The sequence below is a fragment of the Vanellus vanellus genome (genome assembly GCF_965231255.1).
Source record: "Vanellus vanellus genome assembly, chromosome: Z".
Classification (NCBI taxonomy): domain Eukaryota; kingdom Metazoa; phylum Chordata; class Aves; order Charadriiformes; family Charadriidae; genus Vanellus; species Vanellus vanellus.
The window spans coordinates 30,593,435-30,615,452 of NC_138908.1; the positions used below are offsets into that span (position 1 = coordinate 30,593,435).

At 42.2% G+C, this 22,018-nt stretch overlaps 1 protein-coding gene across 1 annotated transcript; it reads right to left on the reverse strand.

Moving 5' to 3' along the window:
• Positions 1-9,672: 9,672 nt before the first annotated feature.
• Positions 9,673-18,674, reverse strand: MINAR2 (membrane integral NOTCH2 associated receptor 2; the record flags this gene model as incomplete). The annotated part of the gene is made up of 3 exons (XM_082497715.1): positions 9,673-9,852; positions 10,656-10,901; positions 18,510-18,674. 3 exons carry the CDS (start codon positions 18,672-18,674, stop codon positions 9,673-9,675), a joined length of 591 nt encoding a protein of 196 aa, XP_082353841.1.
• Positions 18,675-22,018: the final 3,344 nt, after the last annotated feature.

The following is a 22,018-nucleotide window of genomic DNA, read 5'->3' on the forward strand; positions in this document are numbered from 1 at the left end:
CGTGCAAGATCAGTCAAAATTATTCACCTCTTTACAGAGTATAAGGAAGAAAAAAAGGAAGAGACACCTACTGCTTTCTTGTCGGAAGCAGCACGGTGATAATTAAGGCAGTGTCTCTGTGCCAGGCAACTCTCAGCTCCTGCTGCATTCCTACAGTTGCTTGGGAGCAGGACCTGCTCATCCAGGAGCTGGGTGAGGATTTAGCGACAGCCAGAGCCACCGACTCCCACGGAGTCCCAACTCCCCACTTCTCAAAGCTGCCCTGGACAGTTGCTTAACAGCATCTGGTCACCTGCATCCTGCCTGCGAGAGCACCATGTTGCAGAGCCTATCTATTTTCATCAGCCTTTACTCATTTATTTTGCAGTCTGTTTGTTTAAAGGCATAACGGCCACTTTTGGAGGTCTCCAGCCCTAGCACAAAGCTGTAGAGAACTGCTCTTCGTTGCAGCTGCTGGTGCATCTTACCTGCCGCTGGCACGACACTGGCTGAGGTATTTCAACGTAGCGAGCCTGTCTCTAGAGAATATTGAGTTGCCTGTGGGGTGAATACGGTGCACTGAAAAGACACGTCAGAGGGAGCTGCAAGAATCTATTGAATGATTTTGAGGCTTAAGTGTGCTTGCCAAACTTGCATACTGCCAATGTGCAGCAGAAACACAAACTGTCTTGCGCTGGAAGCAAGCTGTGGATGTAGCTGGCTCTGCAAACGTGAGCTTTGGCAGGTAACCAAATACGCCGTTGGCATATTCAGATATAACCAGGACGGACGCGTAAGGGTGAAGCTAACTTTGTGTCAGAAAAGAAACTTGAGAAGTATCCTGTAACTAAAGGATGTAAAAGGATGATTTATCTAACAACAGCAGCTCTGCTGAAGTTAGGGAGAACAACTTCCTGGGCATCCTGACATCCTCTCTGAACGTCACGTATGAAAGAAAAAATAGACAAACTCCTAAACTATGGAATATATTTTTGAGAAGGACATTATTCTGATTCATTAGGAGGAATTCTCAACATGTACCCCAAGCCATTATCCAGTTTTAAAGGCATAACTGCTAACAGAGGGGAAAAATAGGCAGGGAAAGCCTTTGGAACTTTAGTATTTGTCAATTAATTTTAGTATATCGCTGTATATATTAAGTATATATTGAGGACAGAATTTAGCTCTTTTTAGTTTGTATAACTTTATAATGGATGCCTTCCTCCTCATCTCATTGATCAACAGCTTCCTCAAATGGATTCTTCAATACTTCATAAGCATGCATCAGCAGTTTATTAAATAAGTACTAGATATGTAACTGATTTTGAACACTAAATAACTCCTGATAATTCACAGAAATACTTACCATTTTGGTTTTGGTGAGCTTACACAGTTTCTTACCCTTATGGTTCACATCTCTGTGCTGAATAATGAATGCAAAATGGAGTAAGGAATACAGCAGCAAAAAGAAGTTTTATTTTCAGCAAGCATTCAGCCTCCAGTCAGTCATAACAAGTGAAAAACATTTGCAGGTGAGAAATAAGTTTTTTTCAGTTGTTTAAGAGACAGGATGCCATCTCTCTAGAGTGCACTGATTCCACTGGAAGTTTCAGCAGCAGCAGGCAGAGATGGCCAACGCTGCCTGCCTGGTTTCCCCCAGCTGCAGCAGCCCCTGGCTGCCAGCTGCAGGGCTCCATGGGCATGCGGAGATGCTGCAGCGCCCAGCTCCTTGACTGCACTGCGCATCTGACAGGCAGGGACCCTGCACCCCAGTGTGTCCCGGGCAGCCCCAACTGGCAGCTGTGCGGGAAATGCAGCTTCACAGACTTCTGCATAATTCACAGATTTGTTTCCAGCTGCTAATGAGTTACACGGCACATCTCAAAAGGTCACTTCCTCGCATCTTCTTAACCAAATGGGCTTACCAGTGGAAAGGGATGTTCAGCACAGATCATAACAAGAAAACTGAAGTCATGCGGTGGTCTCCAGCTGGCTGGCACCCTGGTTGCTTTCCCTTGTTTCTTGATTGCTAACCTTCCTCAAAGAAGGAGCAGTAGCAGGTGTTAGCAATGCGTAACCAGGGACTAACGCCATCTGTTTCACAACTACTCTGGGTCTTGTCTGTCTTAGTATACCCTAAGTCAGACATACCTTTATCTCCTTAACAAATTCTTCTCTCCATTGCAACATTCATTTCCACACAACGTTATTGCTATAAATGGTAGATTTTACTCATTTGTTTGGTACTGCCTGGGAATTTGATGACTTGCCAATTTAACGCACTGGCATCCAGGCTGCAAACATTATCTTAACTCCATTTGCTAGGAGAGCTCATTCTTCTCTGGCTTTCAGTTCTGCATAATTTAATACTTTGGCCTTTATTACTTCAAATGTTTTATATTTTTATCCATATGCAAAAAGCCAGAGCTGCTGTTGTATCAGCTCATTCAATTCTAAATGCCTTGTTCAGGATTTATTCTTGTTATAAATATAGATCACTTTCTGTGTCACATTTATACCAGGGACAAAGCCTGATTTAATGTCATGGCTGTCCCTTTATCCTCAGCTTAATCTTAACAAATTAGGAGGCTTCCCCTTTCCTTTCTCATTATTTTATTTTTAAATAGTCTGATTAAAAAGCTCTCTTACATTGTACTGTACTGAAAACTGTGCTATATGGTAACTTAATATTGCAGGCATCTCAGAAGTTTTTATCGAGTGCAATGAAGATATAGTAACTTATCAGACCTTTAAAGCAATACAGACTATTTCAGAGCAAAATAGAGCTGTTTGATTCCTGACCTGAAATGTTGCCCATATATGGCGGGGAAGCACAAATGGTTCTGAAATTCAGTGCAGTTAATTGTAAGAAACTGCTTTTAAAAAAAAAAAAAAAAAAAAAAAAAGAGAAAAAAAGGAACAACACTTTTGGCACCTATGTCGATTACCCACATGCCAATTTACAAATACTTGGTTCAGCTCAATTCTCATAGAGATGAGACAGCATTTATGACATTGTTCATAAAAACAAAGATATCTGACGCAAATTTAACAACTGAAGGCCCTGTGCTTATTTTTCCCATAACAGCTACTTTTACTAGGCATAGAGTCTTTCCCTTAGCAATTTACCACTAACAGTGCTAGCTACACACAAAACATTATTCACTTACAGCTTCTTCCACAAAACCATCCTTTGTCATCTTCACTATGATGGATCATCTTTATCACTTCCCTTTTTAATGAAGCACCAAATCATTTAGAAGAGAGAGACGGAAACAGCTGAACATAAAGTACTGCTTCGATGTGTACATTTATATGTGTGTTTTCAGTATTCAGTCGTGCCTAGAGAGAAGAAGCTTTAAAGGCTGAACATCCACTTGATATACCAGACCCCTGCAGGCATTAAAAAAGAGAAGTCCACCAAATTTGAAGCAAATAAGCCTGATACCCAGTAGGTTTGTGCTGTGTGTTCTCATAAAACTCTCTGTCTTCCCCCTTACCTCCATACCCCTTCCTCCAACAAGACTAACCTTACCACAAGCAACGAGAATCCCCACAGATGAACTCACTTACAGCTACAAGAGTTTCAATTTACTGCAGCAGCTGCAGCAAATTGGTTTCTGAGCTGAAAGTGGCCTTTTGGAGAACTTCCAAGAAGAGCACGGTTGGCACAGAGGAAACCCCAGAGGGAAACGAGCCCCATTTAGGAAGGCTGGTTTGTATGCTGGGTTGTCTGTGAAGCTCAATATGTGAGTGGAAAAGATAATGCACACCGATTCAGGATTTGCATGTTCTCCTGAAAATACAGCACGTCATGCTGCTATGAATTAACTTTTCCCATCTCTCAATGTAACACAAAAACTGCCTGCCAGCTTGTTTCAGTAATGCATTGAAAATATAACTGTATACAGGAATTTTGTTGCTGAGTTGCCTTAGTAGAACATAATATATCAGAGGAGAGAGCGTCCAGCCTTTATTTTCTACAACCAGATGACTTATATAAGGTTTGGTGAGGAAAAAGAACCCTTAACAATATGTCGTTCATAACTGAATATTCTGAGTCTCAGATTCAGTGTGCCGTGGCCAGCATTAGAGCAGTATCAGGATCATTGCAAAGCGTGTCCAGCTGCAGAGATTCACAAAGTCAGCCTCCACGACTAGAAAATCCTGACAAGTCCCTCTGTCAGGAAAAGAGTTGCCCGTCAGGATGCACCACCACCACTGACCAGACAGGCTGCTCCCAGGCAGAAGTCCGCTGAAAAGCAGCTGCAAAAGGGAGAAGCCAGTGTCACGCTGTCTGGCAGATCTGGCCAAAAGCTCTTTACCTAAACCACGTGTGCACTTAGACTCCACCTCAGTTCAGACTTGAACTACATCTGTTCTCCAGCAGGAATCTGGCTGCATTGTGTTTGTGTTTGGGAGGTATCCTTCTAGGGGCAGTCCTGTGATGATTGTATGTGGATAGCTGCAATCATCACCTGTTGCTGTTTGCAGTTGGACATATTCAGAGAAGCTGAGCACCTGCAAACATAGGCAGCTGGCCATTTTCAAGATTTAGCTTAGTAAGCTCATGGTTTGAGCCTAGCTCGATGGCATAGGTCGTGTACCTGTTGGAATCCCAGCCCTAGGAATTTAAATGAAAGATTGCAAATAAAATTCATTGGGAGAGGAGAGGAGAGGAGAGGAGAGGAGAGGAGAGGAGAGGAGAGGAGAGGAGAGGAGAGGAGAGGAGAGGAGAGGAGAGGAGAGGAGAGGAGAGGAGAGGAGAGGAGAGGAGAGGAAGGGGAAGACACCCTCCCAAAACTTGAATCCTGAAAGTTTAAACTTTTGCCGATTTAATTCATAGACTTGCAGACAAGTATTTCATGCAGAGATTTATTTTTCTCTAAGCGGTTGTTCTGTTGTCCTCTTAACAGCCAACAGACTAGAAATGTGCACTTTACTTACAATTCTGGGTTTGCAGTGCCACCCGGCTGCTGAGAAACAAGTTGAACCGTGGCACATAACACATTCTTACCCATGAATCCAGGTACCCTGAGTGTGTGTAGCAGTGGCTTGAGTCCAAACTGATGTTGTGGGAGATAAGAGTTGGAACTGGGAAAGCCTTTCAAAATAAACAGGAGCTCACAGACTCACCTGTATTTATTAATGCATTCCTACACAATGCAAATAATCAGGTTATGACTGAACAGGTACGGTCATAGCAGAACCATGAATCCATAGAATTGCCCTGGATTTGTATCTTTCTTTGTCCACAAGGTAAAGCTTTCTAGGAAATCCTAAAAAAAACTGTAATTATGTAGTGCAAAAAGCCTTTTTATAAAGGAAACCATACAGGAGGAAAGTGCTGTTGTTAAAGTGCAATCCACCTAAAATACAGTGTGCTAAAAACTTTTAAAATTTATCTTGTGCAACAAAAAGAGATGGTACACCTTATGTTACAGCTGTCACTTGTTACACCAGGTAACTGCTGCTCTAGCTGTTTTAATTTACAAGCATCTTCTAACCAGTAAAATCACATAAGAAAATAATATTTATTGTGCTGGAAGGCTGTCTGATGCTTAGTCCATCTGACTAGTATCCCCATAAATTTGTATTTCAGTGAATTATTCCATTTACAAGAACATAACCATGCAGAGCCAGGTCCTTAGGAAGGATTCTGTAGTCTGATCTGCTTCAAAGCATCTCTAAACTAACCACTGGGACACTCTCCTTGGGTAGGGCAATTTGTCAGGAGTTTCCTGAGTGACAGATAGCAGACATGTGTAGCATCCACACAGGTTCTGCTGTTATGGTTCTTTATTGTTTAAAAAAAAAATATTAGTTCAGCACTCACCCACCAGAACATCATAACTGAAGGAGTAATTTCTGCTGTGCACAGAGACATTTATAATATATGACATCTCACAACTCACATTGTATCTTCCTTTTTCAAATCCTGATGTGACCAAAGTAACTTTACCCATGACAAACTCAAAAATGTACCTTTCCCTCTCCTTTTCCTCTTTTGGACTTTGTCTTGTTCAATGAATGCATTGGCAGAAGAAAAAAAATCAAGCTGGAAAGTGTGAAAACACATACCCTTCTAAAGCAACAAGCCCTGCAAGATCCTTTCCATGGGCCAGCTCCACACTTCACTGAAGCAGAGCGGTAGCTGCAGCATCCCCTAAAAGTGGCTGTTGGAACGCGAGAGTCAAGCAGGATCCTATGTTCAGCAACTTCACAGGCTAAAAGCACATAACGCGAGAACTCGGTTGTGTAGTTATGGACGCTTTTGGAAAGGGAAGAATGTAGCAAAAGAGGAGGAAGAGGAAGGTTGGGAATTTCCTCATCAGAATTTTCCAAGATGCTCTAGTGATTTGTGACAGCAGTTGTAGTAAAAGCCAATAAAGAATAAAGTTCAATTGCTTAGGTAGTTTTGAAGGCTAATCCTAATTTGCTGGAGAGAAGGATGTTAATTTTTCTAAAATTACTTGTGAAATACAGCAACTGCCAACGCAATTATAAGTTGGCAGAATCTGCGTGAATGAGTGGTCTTATTTGCCTCCAGGTTGCAGCTGTACAGTTTATAAGAGCAAATTCCTGCTACATCTTACCACAAATGCCACTTTTCCCAGTCAGAGGTAGTATTCTGTCCTTGTTTTACATCTTTTGAATAGGTGCTGGTAAGGTATCAATGTATCAACCTGGTGTTGTATGTTAGAGTTTTTACTGACTAGTAAGTAGGAGGCTTTGCTGCCATTTGAGCCAATTCCCATTGGAAAAGAAAAAAAATAAACCCATGCCAAGATTTATTTCTGTTCAGATCCAAATCTGACTACTTTCTCAGCTTTAAGCACCTGCTTAAATCCTATTGAAGTCAAACAAAGTGAAGTCAAACAAAGTGCATGCGTAAGCGTTCTCTCAGGCCAGGAAGAGACCAATGAATGTAGATCTCAGAGATTACTTCACGTGGAAAAAATGCCGTATGTCCGTTTTAATGTCATTACCTAGCAGAGTTGTTTTATTCATCCAGTTTTAAAAGCACTTTTGGAATACACTAAACATTCTGTTCTCCAAACTCCAATATTCATCCTACTTTATAAATGTTATGCGAGGACTTTTCTTCTTCAGTCCCTGTCACTAATGAATTGCAAAAAAAAAAAAAAAAAAAAAATTAAAAAGAAAAATATATAAAAATTACACAGTAAAGAAGGCAACACAAAGCAATCATGCCAACCCAAAATTAAAATTGTTCTTGTACCACACCCGTATGCTAACAAGTGGTTAAAGGTCTCTGTTTTTAGACTAAGCACATCGTAGAAAGGGTCCCGGCCAGGCAGAGGATGAGCGGTAGGAACGTTCCCTCCTCGCCAGTTCCCCGCAGCGCTACGCGTCCCCGACTGCGCGCACCCGCCGGAGCGCGGGACGGCGCGGGAAGGCGCGAGACGGCGCGGGAAGGCGCGGGACGGCGCGGGAAGGCGCGAGGTCCCTCCACCCGCCGCGCTCTGCCACCAGGTGTCAGCAAAGGAACCCGCATCGCAACGGCGCGAGCTGAAAATAAAAAAGCACCAAAAAAAAAAAAAAAAGGAGAAAAAAAAAAAGAAAAAAAAAAAAAAAGAAAAGGGGGGAGGGGAATAAACAAACAAGCAAATAAATAAATAAAAATAATAATAATGATAATGATAATAATAATAACAACAACAACAACACAAAAACCCCAGGCAAATTACTCCAAACTGGCACCTCCGTGCCTGAAACGTTTTTCCTCTTTTCTGACTCTCCGCTAGATGACAGCAGCGAAACCAGACTGAAACAGCCAGTAATGGGCTTGTGGAGAAAACGATTTTATCCCTACTGCGAAACCCTCAGAGAGCAATGCAGTTAAGAAACTCGCGTTATTGGCTGTTTTCCTGGAAATTACAGAGTCCTTTGCTTTTAGGCTTCCCGCCTGCAGGCCTCCATAATTTACAAAAATATGTCTCTGCATTGTATGCAACGCACTTAAAGCAAATGTACTCCGGCTGGAAAAAACAGTTAAGTATTGTTGCTTTAATGTGAATAATTACTTCATAATATCAGCTATTAGTCTTGTAAAATGCTCCCAAGTTCTTACTTTCTTACTTTCATAAGCCAAATGGACCTGATCTTTCAGGCAAGAACACTCGTCCACGCTGACACTGCAGCAATCCAAGAGACTGAGTTCCCCTGTATATTTACAGCAATGTTCAATTTTGTTACAGGATTACTAATTTTGCACCAATGCATCAAAATGCTGCTAGACTTTTGCTGTTGGCTGCTCACCAGATTAAAGCTATGTTGGCTTGGGTCTTTGAACCAGTTATGGTACAAGTTAGACTAGGGTTCGAGTGTTATGGCACAAACGAGATTCAAACATGGACCAGGTGAGGAAGGAAGGAATTAGACACACTTACCTTACTGTCACACTGTACCTGAAGATGAATCCATCCTGACCTGAGTTAAAGCACTGCAAAGCTGCTGTAAGTAGGGCACGTGCTAGAATTCAGAGGAGGCAATACACACCCTCTACCTTAGTTCTATTCCTGACCTATTTCAAAGCATTTTTTTTTTTTGCGTGAAAAGAGGTCGATCTGGTATAACCCCAACCTCCCAGCTTTCATGCATCTGCGAGATTCTCTTGTGTAAGTGAGGGAGATCCCCATCTCAATAGTAGCCATAGGCCCCTGCCCTAATATAGAAATATAAAGAGTTTGCAGCACTCAGAATATTGTTCATAAAAAAGAGAAAGAATTTAAATTCTCTTTCTGTTCACTCACTTTTTATTTTATTTTGTCATTTTATCTCATATTTTCATTCTCCTGAATTATTCTGAGGTGTATGAACTTAACTGTCTGAGTGCTCTTAACATCTAAGTTTGGTCCTTTAATTTACAAATATCCTTTTTCTACAGAATGGCTATATAATTTTAGTCTCCTTAAGGTGTATTCTAATTCCAGTTTATGCTCTAGTACTCCACCAATTTAGCTCCAGTTTTTGACAAGTCAGATTAAAAAAATATTGGCACTCCATCTTTTGGGATGACAGAGATGCTATATGTGATGAAGAAACCGTGACTCAGGCCTCAGGGAAATTCTTTTGATAGAAGCCCAGGTGTCTATTTTTTATTTTTCTTCTCTGAAAAAATGTAAGAAAACATTTATGCATTTGGGCTAGCTTTTTACTAAGTGCTGCATCATTGCAGCAATGCATTCAGTCACTGACTAATGCGTAAATTTTTGTTTTAAAATTCTTTGGGATATCTTGAATGCCGTTTTGTCACACTTTTCTACATTCCAGTAATAGTTATCATAAAAAAATGAACAGGATGGTAGGTGTTTGTTGAAACAAATAGTCAGCTGGTTTTCTGTACATACTATATATACCATACTACACATGCTGACCCAAATGACTATTCCAAAGAGGAAGGCACTAGGAAAAGTAGCATATTTATAGTTGTTTTTTTTTTTTTTTTTTTTTTTTAATTATACCCATAAGGAGACATTCTGCCGTGCTGTGAGAGTATTTGTCTCTTTTCAGGATCAATTCCTTATGCTTTACAGGAACATTGTAAAATAGTGATGTCAAACAAAATGTATTTGTGACAAAAAATTGGAATTCAAATAAAACAAGGGAGGGGAATAGCTTAATAAAAATATTTATTGAAAAATTTCCCATCAACATCATTTCACTGTACTAAGTAAGTAAAACGCTGAGCGTGACTATGGTAATAAGGATGCAAACAGCTAGTACCATGAGCAGGATGATTCGGCAACATTTGGAATGCTTTTTTTCTCTCTCTTTCTTTTTTAACAAGGTATCATACCCAGGAGTATAAATATCCCCCATCCAGAACTGTAGATCATTAGGATTTTCCTAAAAGAAAAATCAGAAAATGAACTCAGTTCCTCTCTCTTGCACATAAAGTCATTAGAACATAGCCAGAAGTATTTTGGCTATCATCAGATAGTGATTAATGAATTTAAGGCATCACAACACAAATGCAAGAGACTTTCACTTGAACATAGGTTGCACTACTTGCCAGACACTGCAAACGTTCCACTGGGGGAAATTAAAACCACACTTTTCAGCCAGGAACCAAATGTAGGACACCAGCCTTTGAAATGTGATTAAAAACCCAAAAGAAACCATGTTGTCTTCTCAAGAAGACATGTCGCTTTATAAACACAGATCTGAATCCCTTTCCAAAAAGGGAACAGCTGAAAAAAGCGCACAAAAGTAACCCTAAAAGTGATTTGTGCCGAGCCACAGGCAGGTAGGATCTTGCATAGTGCGGATGAGGCTGAGAAAATGTATGCTATTTGATAACAGAATGATGTTGTGAACAGTTATTAAAGTGGGCACGTGGTATTTCAGTGCCTTGGCATCGTCCTCTATATAAATGGGGAAGCTGCGTTGCGGGGTACTGCGGTTTAAGACTTTCTCTAGTCACAGAGGTGGTGTCCTGCAGAACTGAAATTCCTGGAGTCTAACCAGATACGTAGACTTCTTTTCCGGATCAGACTCATGTTAGTGTCGTGTCTGTACCGGAAAACATGTCCATATTTACTTCTGGAATCCCACCAAAAGAACCAAGTGAGCTGCACAGTGGTTCATGCACACACGCACAGAGCTCATAGCAATTGACTTTGCTCAAATACAGCACGACGGCGCGTTACCTGGATGTGGCTGGCCAAGTTAGAGTGCAGCGAGTGCCTGTCATAGTCTTGCACGGTCCAGGAAGGAGTCTTTTTCTTCCCCTCCCAGTCGTCATCCACCTGGATATGACTATACAAAGGGTTGCTTTTGATTGTGGATTGCAGGGTGATGGGTGTAATGTGTCTCCCGAGGGCTTTGTCGATAATTTCTTGACTGACCCCGTTCGAGTCTAAGCCCGGCAGCTCAGTGACATTTCTCTTTTCTCGCTGGAAGGCACAAGTTAGATCAGAAGTTGGCTTTCATCTTTGTTTACCTATGACACAGGCCCCCTTCCAGAGTTACTATTTGTAATACAATAGAATAATTTTTGAAATTACACATGCAACAATTTTTCTTGTTCTGGCCAACATCTACCGTGCAGTAAGGCTGTTCACTCTGGGCATATTTCTTCCTTCTGGGGAAAATGCATGGGTGCAATCTGAACATTAAACTCTTTTGCAAATGGGAACTGGCACTGGCATTATAATGCCTGATGAAAGAAAGCCTCTGCTTTAGCAAAACAGTGCTATGGAGCACTGTGGTAGAAGATGTAGTTCTGACGAAAGCTGTGGGTGCATGATGAAGAAGCAGAGCTGTAAGAACAAAGCAGAGTGAAGCACAGGGCTAATGCTGTGTAACGGACTGCCTTGATTGGAGCTGCACCTCTCACAGCAGGGGTGTGATTCGCAGGTCTGCTCATGCTGCTGAGTGCTAGACCCATGTCAGGATGTCAAAGAAACCCTTCATTCAACTGAGGGAGGCTCCTTAATTCAAGCATTGTCAGAAGTCAAAGGTAGTTAAATATCTGAGCAGTCTCACAGCAACAACAATCGTTGAATCAGACCATTTAGAATAGGGAGGAGGATGAAAAGCTCTGGTGGGATCACATTTTTGGAGAACTCAGAAGCTGCTGCTTAACACAGCACTAAGAGCCTCTTCAGGAGCTGGTAAGATGGTAGTTACCATACTTTTTGATCTGTAATTGCATGCAGGAATAAAATCAGTGTCTCCAATTCAAGCTGTTCACCACAACCTTCTGTCACTGAGACTTTGAATTAAGCTGTCACCAATCTCCAGTTCCAGCGGTGTGTCAGCTTCCCAAGAGACTTGCTTCTGGCAGAGCCCTCGCCTTAGTGCTAACACCTCTCCTGTGTGTCAGGACTGCTTCTACAGAAACATCACAGTGCAAATTAAGAAACTTCCTTCCATGACAGGACGTCTTTCCCAGGATACTTCACTTATACTGAAATCTTCAGCCATTAATGTGCCACGGGCTAGATGGACTTCAGCAGCATGCTGCTTCCCTTTCCACCTTTCTGGTGAGACACAAGGGGATCTCACCTCCTGCCACACAATGGCTGTGGAGCTGCTCGTATCCCACATCAGCTAGCACAGGTTCCTAAGCTGATGGCAAACTCTTGGCTGCTTCTGCTTGAGTAATTTTCTACCCCCTTCATGGGCTGGTGAATCCACTTCTAGTGGAAGCCAGCTGCTACATGTCATCACCTACTTTATGCCTCAGTGCCTGTGCAGACACATAGACACATGTGAGTTGGTCTGGGGCAGTCAGGTGTGGAAAAAAGCAGGAGGACTGGTTTCCTTCAGAAAGGAAAGGGAGAAGCAAAAACATCAGCCTTTGTCCAAGATACCCTAGGAGGAAGCATTATGCTAGCATTCTTATCACTAAATCGTGCACAAGTGACTAAGCATGTTTCCCGTCAATAATTACCATTAGTTGGTGGGTGGACCCTCAGTGCCCTACCAGTCCCTCTATTAGTTCATAATTTTCATATGTCATTCCTTAGCCTTGACATATCCCCTGATAATATTATTCTTTGCATTGCAGTTGCAGCTGGCACTGAAACCCTCTGGATTGTACTGGCCAGATTTCAGCTGAGCTGCTGTTTTTAACTGTCGTTTCTTTCTGACTGCATTTATTTTATTTTATTTTATTTTATTTTTATTTTATTTCTTATTTAAAATTTGTCAATGACCTTAATGATGCTTCCCTCAGGCTTGCTAGATAGTTGAACTTGGAGAACATTTTGTTCAAGAACGCGAACTGTCTCACCAGGGGATGCTCTGTCTCCCTAGGCTAAAATGTTGTGAAAAGAATGCAACTTGACAGTAATTTCTAAAGCTGTTTTAAATAAAATGCTCCAAAACTTGGAATAGATGGCATGATGCAAAATTCGTTCATAAAGAGAGTGCTTTGCAGCAAAACTTTTTGCCGCTTCTGTCCAGAGTACCTTCCTTTTCACGGGCACGAGAACAGGAGATTGTAGTAGCCTGGAGCAGAGGCAGAGAGGGAATAGGATGGGAGAGGCAACAGGGCTTTGCTGTGAGAGCTGGACGGGAATTTGAAGTAGGAGGTGGTTTGCAGAAGTTTTGGAAAACAGACACTGAAGTGCCAAGCTAATCGAGAGAATACACTTGAGTGCAGGCAAATGCTTGGCTGTGAAACTTCTGCAGTAGATATATTCTAGAGACTAGGTAAGGAAGAGGAAGACAGAAACCTGACACACATACACACACACACACACACACACACACAAGGTTTAGGTCTGAGAAATGATGCAGAGAAATATGAAGAAGATTGCATGAAACATATGCATTTGTAGAAGCAGAGAAGTAGAAGGAGATTAGATAACAAAAATATGCTTGCCAGTAATAATTCCAGCAAAAACTACATGTTTTTTTTTTTCTTTTAAGATTCAAAACATCTCCCAACAGTTTTTGCAGACTTCTATGTTTTGATTCTGACAAATGTTCAAAGAAAGGTGAAAGTATTGCAAACTTAGGTATCCATATATGCTACAGAATTTATATGATACACACTGTGTCTGAGAAGCCAGTGTGAATGAGGGTGGAACACATCAAATCGGAGATACTAGGAGGCAAATTGTATTACTATTCACTGAATGGAAGGAGGGAACAGCAAATGCTTAAAACCTCAATGGTTAAGAAGAACTCTGAGAAACTATAGTTGAAATGTGCTGATGAAATACTCATTTAACAAGATGAAAAATGCTCAACCCTGCAAGCACATAACTTTGTTTGATCTACATATAGCTCATGAGCAAGAAAGCTGTCATGGTCTGTAACTTGTTTTTCACTGAGAACAGTTTGTCCCACTCTGACAGACCTAGAGAGCTGACAGAGACAAAAAAAAAAGGACTCTGAAAAAGTCTGAAGATCTGTAGAGAGTCAATGTTAGTTCTATCCCTGGGTCAAAATGTCCTCCACAGACTTTTCTTGCTGATCATTTCATAATGCAAATAATACATATAGATATGTTACAATATATATAATTAAAAATTTGAAATTAATCCATATTGCTAGGAAACATTTTTATCTCATTTTTATCTTGACTTCATCCTGTTGTTCCAGTTGTTGTCGTTGTTAGCACTGAAATAAACTGAGGGTCTAACCGTTCTCCCCTTGATCTGTGATATGAGACGAGCTAATCACCCACCAAACCCAGGACATCAACAGTTAAGGCTAGGTCTTGGTCTCAAGCCCATCTTCCTGGAAGAAGAGATCAAAGAGACATCTAAAAAATCAAGGAAATTTACTTTCTGCAAGTCAAATTTTTCTTTACTCCCTCCCACCAAATATAGTTAGTCCCTTCTGTCCCACAGCCAGCCATGGTCTCCGGCTGCAGCCAGAGGAGATACTCAATGAAAGTGACAGATGCTATCGATGGGCACCTACGCCTGCAAGTTTTAACCAAGGGAGCCTTTGAGAAACTTAGGGCCACCAGGTGCTGCAGGATTTGTTTGTAACAATCTCCTCAAGCCTAATGAAAGTGGGCGGCAGGATGATTATTATATTTGCACATAATTTGTTTAAGACTATAACCCTCGGCTGTGCAAAAGCCTTGTAATGCACCCCGGAGGGCTCTCCCAGCACTTGGAAGGGCTTTTTTCTGATGTAGAGACCTGTTTCTAAGACAGACAAACGGTCTGACAGACAAAAAGCTGCTAGGTAGTAACCCAAGAATCCCTGTGATAGTTGTAACAACTGAATAGGTATCGCTAGGCATTTAGTCAATTAAAAAAAAAAGGTAATTTATCAGGATAAGTAATTATAAGCTCTTTAGAATTTCCTGAGCAAAACTGATCTCATAGGGGATGCTGTGGAAAAGCAATTGGGACCGCAAGGAACAACCAAGGGTAGGTAAGTGGATATGAAAGACAGTAGGGCAGACAGTGCACATCAAGGATTCCTGAGAATGCAAGTTTTCTTATTGAAGGAACTGAAGGGGATCAGAATTGCTTGTTAGAGACGTAAAGCAGCATCAGGTACTACAAAGCAACCTGGGAAGCCACCTGACATGGATAGGAAGGAGATCAGTAGATGGGTATAAACACATAAGCTGACTTGACAGAAATATTTAGAGAAAAACATTAGGAAGAAGTTTTTCACTTTGAGGGTGGTAAAGCACTGGAACAGGTTGCCCAGAGAAGTTGTTGAGGCCCCACCCCTGGAGGTGTTCAAGGCCATGCTGGATGTGATCTTTGGCAACCTGGTCTAGTGGGAGGTGTCCCTGCCTATGGCAGGGGGGTTGGAACTCGATGATCTTCAAGGTCCTTTCCAACCGAAACTATTCTATGATTCTATGAAAAGGAGGCATTCATACGGACTATTTTAATTGTGCAGTATTAAGAGTACTTCTGTCCTTGTAATGAATTCTTTACTTAAAGCTGTTTTATCTGTCATTGGTAATGGTGTTCTGCAGGGCTGTGAGTGCGTTATATAAAAACTTGTATATGGTGTCAGGCCAAAGCTCCTGCCAACCTCACAGCTGGCTCTGATTGTGGCCAGTTGCAGATGTCTAAGGAAGAATAAGAAAAAGGGTGGAAGTATGTAATGCACGTCTGAGCCAGGAGACAAACAAGTGACTGTAACCCAGCACCTAACTTACAGGTAAAAAAAATATCTCTTGTCCTGGTACACTGAGAAACAAGCAAAGGCAGGACACAGATGTTAGCTCAGATGAAGAGACCAGGAGAGGTTAGGAGTGCTGTTAGCATGAGAACTGTAACACCTGCGGGCCAAAATTTGTTCAGAATTGTGAATTCCTAAGCAAGAGCAGCATGAAAAGAAGCAGCATGGTGTTCAAAGAACAAATGCTCTCTGCTGTCTTCCAGAAATAGGGAAAAAACGAAAATACAAGCAGGAAAGAGAAGTCTGAGAATTGCAGAAAATGACCAGGTAGACTACAGGGTAGACATGCACCTCGGCTATGAGAAGCAGCTTTAGGGGATTAACCATCTGGTGTATGCTGAGCGCTAAAACATATTGTGAGGCAGAGAGTCTAGTGGGACTGGAAATTTTCAGGGCAATCAGCAAGCGGTCAGTAGCTAGCCATTTGCAGGAGAAACAGTCTGTGCTTTTTATGCTGCTTTTCACAAGGAAGGGCCAAGATTCCTGGACTGCTTTATGGTTTGTTTTATTTAAAGTAGATGATGAAAATGTATGCTAAGCAGGGAAGCTGTTCAGTCTGCCTGATACAGAAGAGGAAAGTAAGGAGAAAGAGCAGCAGCTTTTTGGTCAGCAATAGGGGTTGTTTTTATGTCAAGCTGCTTTTCATAATGGGAATAAATTAAAAAACTTATAGGTGGAGAAAACACATAAGCGCTTAAGTGCACTCGAATTTAAGTGATCTCATAATAAAGGGCTGGAGAAGGCCACGAACATGGCACTGATAAGTCACTTTACACAGGGAGCTCTGAGTAGCAATAGTTTCTTAAAAGAAAATGAATTTCTGAAGAGGGAATTTAGGCTACTCTCAAGGTTTAACGACTTTGGGAGTCTGTAGGTCACGCACATATGTTCTGAAATGAATTCTCCTCCCTCACCCCCCCGCCCCCATTTCCGTTTCTGAATTAACTAACCCTTAACCCCATTAGCTCTCTCATCTTAAAGCAAAACATGTTATTCCTGCACCATTAGTTCTCCACTGTGCCATCGTGTTTATTCTAACGTCTGGAATTCATCAGTTCTTTTCCCTTTACTTGATTGTCAGCAAAAGGGAAAAAAGGAGGCGAGCTCATAAGGGAGAGAATAAGGCACAATGAATTTTATCCGGACAGCCTGAATTCACTAATGACTACACTTAAAAGTATAGGTTGTGCCCTAGGTTAAACATTTCTAAAACATGCCGCATTGCAAACTGCATTTCTGGAGATGTGGTGAGCACAGACATTTCCTTTGAAATGGCCATCCCGGGGCTGGGAACAGAGTTCCAGGAAAACCCTCTCGCTGGTGGCGAAGGGCAGAGCACAAGCCGAAAAAGCACAGGGCTCCCCACACATTTTTAATCCTCCCACAGCCCTGCAGCCCTGGCTCGGTGACAGCGCGTCCTGTTACACGACAATGGGGAGAAGGATCCCTGCTGCGGAGGAGGCTCTGTGTGTGGCTGCCTCCATCCTGCACAAAAGAGGGGCTTAGGTGGGGTGGGGAAGGAGGCCAGCATTGCACCATACCCCATTGTTTGGGATCCCGCAGGCTCCTTCCCTCTGTTCGGGCTCTTTGCATGGGAGATGATGGGCGACCGTGCGTGTCCACCCCCTCTCCCCCCCCCCCCCCCTCCTATTCCCAGCTTTCCTTGGGGAATCGCCAGCAAAAGATTATACAATATGAGCAGAGGCGGCTGGAGGCAGTGGGGTAGGCAGAGGGAAGGGTGTCTGGAGAAGAGGCAAGGGAGGGTAAAGGGGGGGTCATGGAAGCGATTGTCAGGAGGGGGAGGACTTCTTGCATGTGGGTGAGGACTGGAATGGACTCTGGGAGGGAGCGAAGGGGTTTGGGGAGCTGACGGGGAGAAACGTCTGAGAGGGGAGAAATACAAATGGAAGTAGCTGTGGGAGGATCTTTCTCTTCCCCTCCCCCAGGCTGATGTTTTTTTTCGGCTCCCACTCCTCATTACCCTGGGGAATTGGACCCCCACCCTAAGGATCTTCAGGATGCAGACCCTTCTCCCCACCCCCAGCTGCTTATGTGCATCTCCATCTCTTGACAAGAACCAGACCTTGGAGCTTTTGCTCACGTTAGGGGTGGGGAAAGGCGAGGGGCTCCCCGGGCAGCAGGAAAGGAGCACTGTGGAGCAGCAAGTGGGGCCCAGAGGGGTGTGAGCTGATGCAGCTGTACTGCTGCTGATCCAGACGTGAACTTCTCCTCCGCGGGCTCCAAGGCCTCTCTACGAGGCAGTGCACGTTTGCGTTTTTACCAAGAAACTGCTGCTACCTCTATATAATAACCTGGATTAATACAGCCAGGGAGTTTCACACTTTCAACAGCTGTCTGTCAGGATAACAGGAAGGTCAAAGTGGATGAGAAAAAAAAGGCAACGTAAAGAGGAAGCTACAGTGAACCATGTAGACATATATAAACTTGTGAGACACTAGCAAGAGTCTCTAATGTGCCTTTTCATTGAGTTTAAGAGACATGACCCGGCTTTCAGATTTAAGTCTGGGTTTTTTTTCTTATTTCTTCAGAGAGGGCGCTCTGTTTGCCCCTTTAGTACACTTAATCGGTATTTGACATCAGTAGACTTTCTGGGAAATGCTATGAAAATGTTACAACAAGCAGTAGAAAGCCTAATGTGCTGAAAGAAAGTCAGTGGACTGCCCTGAAGAGAGCAACTGTTCTCTCAGAGCCTGATCCTCACTGAAGTCAATGGGAAAACTTACAGGGATATTAGTGATGCAGATTCAGAGATGCAGGAAGCTGAATCAACAGCTGAAGTCTCAACCTCATGTCATGTGTCTCCTGATCCCAAAAAACAAGGTAGAAAAATCAAGAAAAAAAAGTCAGCTTTTTTTACACCTTACCTGTAAATAGACCCGGTTGTGCCACCGCTGCACTCCAGGTAAAGCTGCTTCTGGGAATTTTGCCAGGCTGGCTTGTAGAAAGGCAGAGTTTTTCACTAAAGACTTCACCTCCAGTTGCAGGAATTTATCGGGATGGTTGTTGTTTGGCAAAACAGAGAAGTCCATGTTTCTGTCCTGCAGAGTAATAACGAAAACAGCCCCAGCTTCTGCTTCCTTGCTGTGCACGCTCCTTCTATTATTAATGATGTGAAGAAGGATACGACAGTTTCCTGAAACTGTATCTGACCCCTGTTTGGTGTCAGGCTCACTTATATCATCTACCAATGATAAAAGATTGTTTAGAAGCGGCAGAGCAGACAGGACATGTTTCTGTAAGTGCCTAGCTTAAGTTTTCAAGTTCAAGGTCTATTTTGATACATACATATGCGCTTATTAAAGCTAACAGAGTACCAGTGAGTAGATGCATGAGACACTTAAATGCATACCAGCACTTCCTCAAGTGACCTGCCAAAAACGTCAAGCTTACAATACTTCAAAGCAAACTTTTTTTTTCCCAGAAAATTAGAAGCAGCTCCCAGCGCAGAGCAAGTCCTCCTTTTCTGTGGCGGTACTAAGAGGCTCCATTGTGCTGTGCGGGTCGGTACTGTTTACCATGACGGCTATGACATGCACTTCTTTAGGTTCAGGGATTTTTTTCACAGTAAATTCTTCTTGACCCTGGGAAATATTAGATTGTTTCAAGTAATTGATAACAGAAGTTTTCAGGGAATTGAATCTGCTCCTGTTCAAGTGAATAGAAAAAGCTTCTACTGACTTGAATGGCGCAGTCAGTCCCTTCTCTTTTATTATTTTATTTTGAGATTTGATATTTTCATCATCACTTTGTAAGTCTTAAGTTCTTTTGACTTTCAGCTAATGGAATTCCCGTTTTCATCATGGTCATCACTTACAATCGGCAAAAGTAGTCTCCTCACTTTTATTTTATCCTTTCTGTTTTTCTAAGACATGTTTCATTCTGATGACACTGCCACAGAGGATACTTTTTTGAAATCCAGGAAAGCATCTTTTGGATCAAATCCATGCTGAGATTTAGGGCATCATGAAAATTTTAGCCTTGTACTTAGACTGGAGAGTCAGACCAAGCTATTTTCCTTACCGAAGATTGCTGAAATTTAAAAAGAATCCTAATGTAACAAATTAATACTTTGAAATACTGTCATGGTTTGAGTTAAAACCCTTATCTACTTAGAAAGCTCATGATTTTTCCTTGTACGTATTTATTGTTGATTATTTTACAGCACATCTGTTAAAAATTGTTAATCTGTCGCCTTTCGAGTAGGTACCCAGAGTATTTGTGAGCAGCCACAAACGAGACACTAGCGATCCTCTTTCTGAGTGTACGTGCATGCTTCTGGGGAACCCACTGCTACATTTAGAACTGTTTCTTCCCATTGTAATGAAGCCTTGAAACACTAACAAACCCTCCTTTACCATGAAGCTGCTGTTTGAGACCTACCATGACATAGAATCACAGAATGGTTTGGGTTGGAAGGGACCTTAAAGATCATCTCGTTACAACCCCCCTGCCATGGGCAGGGACACCTTCCACTACATGTAGTTCCCCTTTTTTTCCTGGACAGAACTAAGACAGTAACAATTAGTGTTCCAAAATACCTGGGTATATACAACTGTGCCTTATTTCTTAAACATATATACCATTTCCAGCACCTTAGGATTCTTCCGTGCTACTGTAGCATACGATGTGGTGTGCAGCTATGTGAATTTACTTATCAACACTACTTTGTTTCACTAGACGTGACCTAAAAACATAGAAAACATCCCACTAGGTCAAACTGCCCCATGCCAAGGATCTATTGCTGTGTTTGAAAAAGGCAGGAAGAAGTGCTGTTTAGGGAGACTGCGTACACCTGGCTACTTTCGGCAGTTCGTTCTCTTTTTACTCCCCCAGAAGCCACAGTTTTTTGTGCTAGAGTGTCTCTTCCCAGGCCTTTTATTATCTTTTTATGGACTTACTGTCCATGAATTTGTCTAACTGCATTTCAGACCTTCTGACACCACATCCTCCAGAAGCAAGCTTCAGAACCTCATGACCATCTGTCTAAAGTGCTTAATTTTATGTGTTCTAAACTAATTTCCATACTAGTTTTATCAAGGATGCCCTCTTTGTTATACTGCAGGATTTGAAGAACAAGAGCTCAACAGTCAGCTTATCCATCACTTTCAGGATTTTTTAAACCTTGACCACGCTCATTTCAGCCTCTTCCTCTCCCATCTGAAGCATCAACTTTTTCAGTCTCATCTCCTAAACCAGCTGGGCCATGCCTTTGCTTATTTATTTGCATTTTTTTTTAATGTGTTACAGTGTAATTCCACTACATTGTTCATGAGAACAGAGCAACCACAAATTAATACAATGTTCAAGCTGTGGGTACACCACAGTTCCAAAACTGAGAAAAATGGTGCTGTCCGCTCTGACAACATCCATCAGTTTTTGACTTTTTTTCCTGCTATTCTCATGTCAGAATACAGTAACCAAAGACACCATGATTTTTCTCCACCTCTATGACTGCCAATTGCAAGTTCAGTATCTTGTAGTTTAGGCTATTTTTCCGTAGCTGTACTACCTTACATTTAATCCACATCAAAGTTTATTGGGTAATGTCTTGCCTTATCACTCAATTTTGTTTTTTTCATGCCAAGTGAGGCAACAGTTGGTTGACAAGAGCTTAATGTCACCGGCAGAGCTGGAGATCTCAGTTTTCACTCTCTTCCTCGTGCCACTGATGAAAAAGTTGAAAAGACTAAACCCAGCACCATTCCTTGGGGGACTATACTGCTGACTCTTCTCCATCCTGAAAGATGACCATTTTGCTTCCCGTCTTTTAACCAGCTTTCAAGCCATAAAGGTTGCTTCCATAGTCCTGTGTGAATGTAGTTTCTTGAATGTCCTGTAACGTGGAACCTTGTTGGAATATTCTGTGTCTCCCAGACCCTCTTTGCTGAGGACACAGCTGAAGCCATTCTGAGTGCTTCCCAACAGCCCATGCTATGCAGGTGCTCAGGGATCTTATTCTTTTTTATTTGCTATTAGAGCACCAGAAAAGGAATTCAAGACTACCCAGTCTGTAGTTCAGAGGATCCCCTAAAGATGCCCTTTTCATCAGGCAGGAATTACACTGCAACCTGCCGGTCCTCTGGCAGAGTGACTGTTTGAAACAGCAGCTTTTGCACCATGGCAAGCAGTTCTGCAATTTTCCAATTGTGTTCCTCCAGAAATCTCACGTGACTGCCACCCTAGATACCTGTTAGCATCTAACACACCTATTTGGTCTTACATTCTCGTATATTTCTTTCAACTTGACCCAGCCTCTCTGGCATCTCTGCTATAAGGAATGTGCAAGGTATGACAATCCCTGCAATATTTCAGCTGGAAAGGCCAATGCAAATAATTCACTGAACTTCCCTTTCATAGCTCTATCATCCCCGAG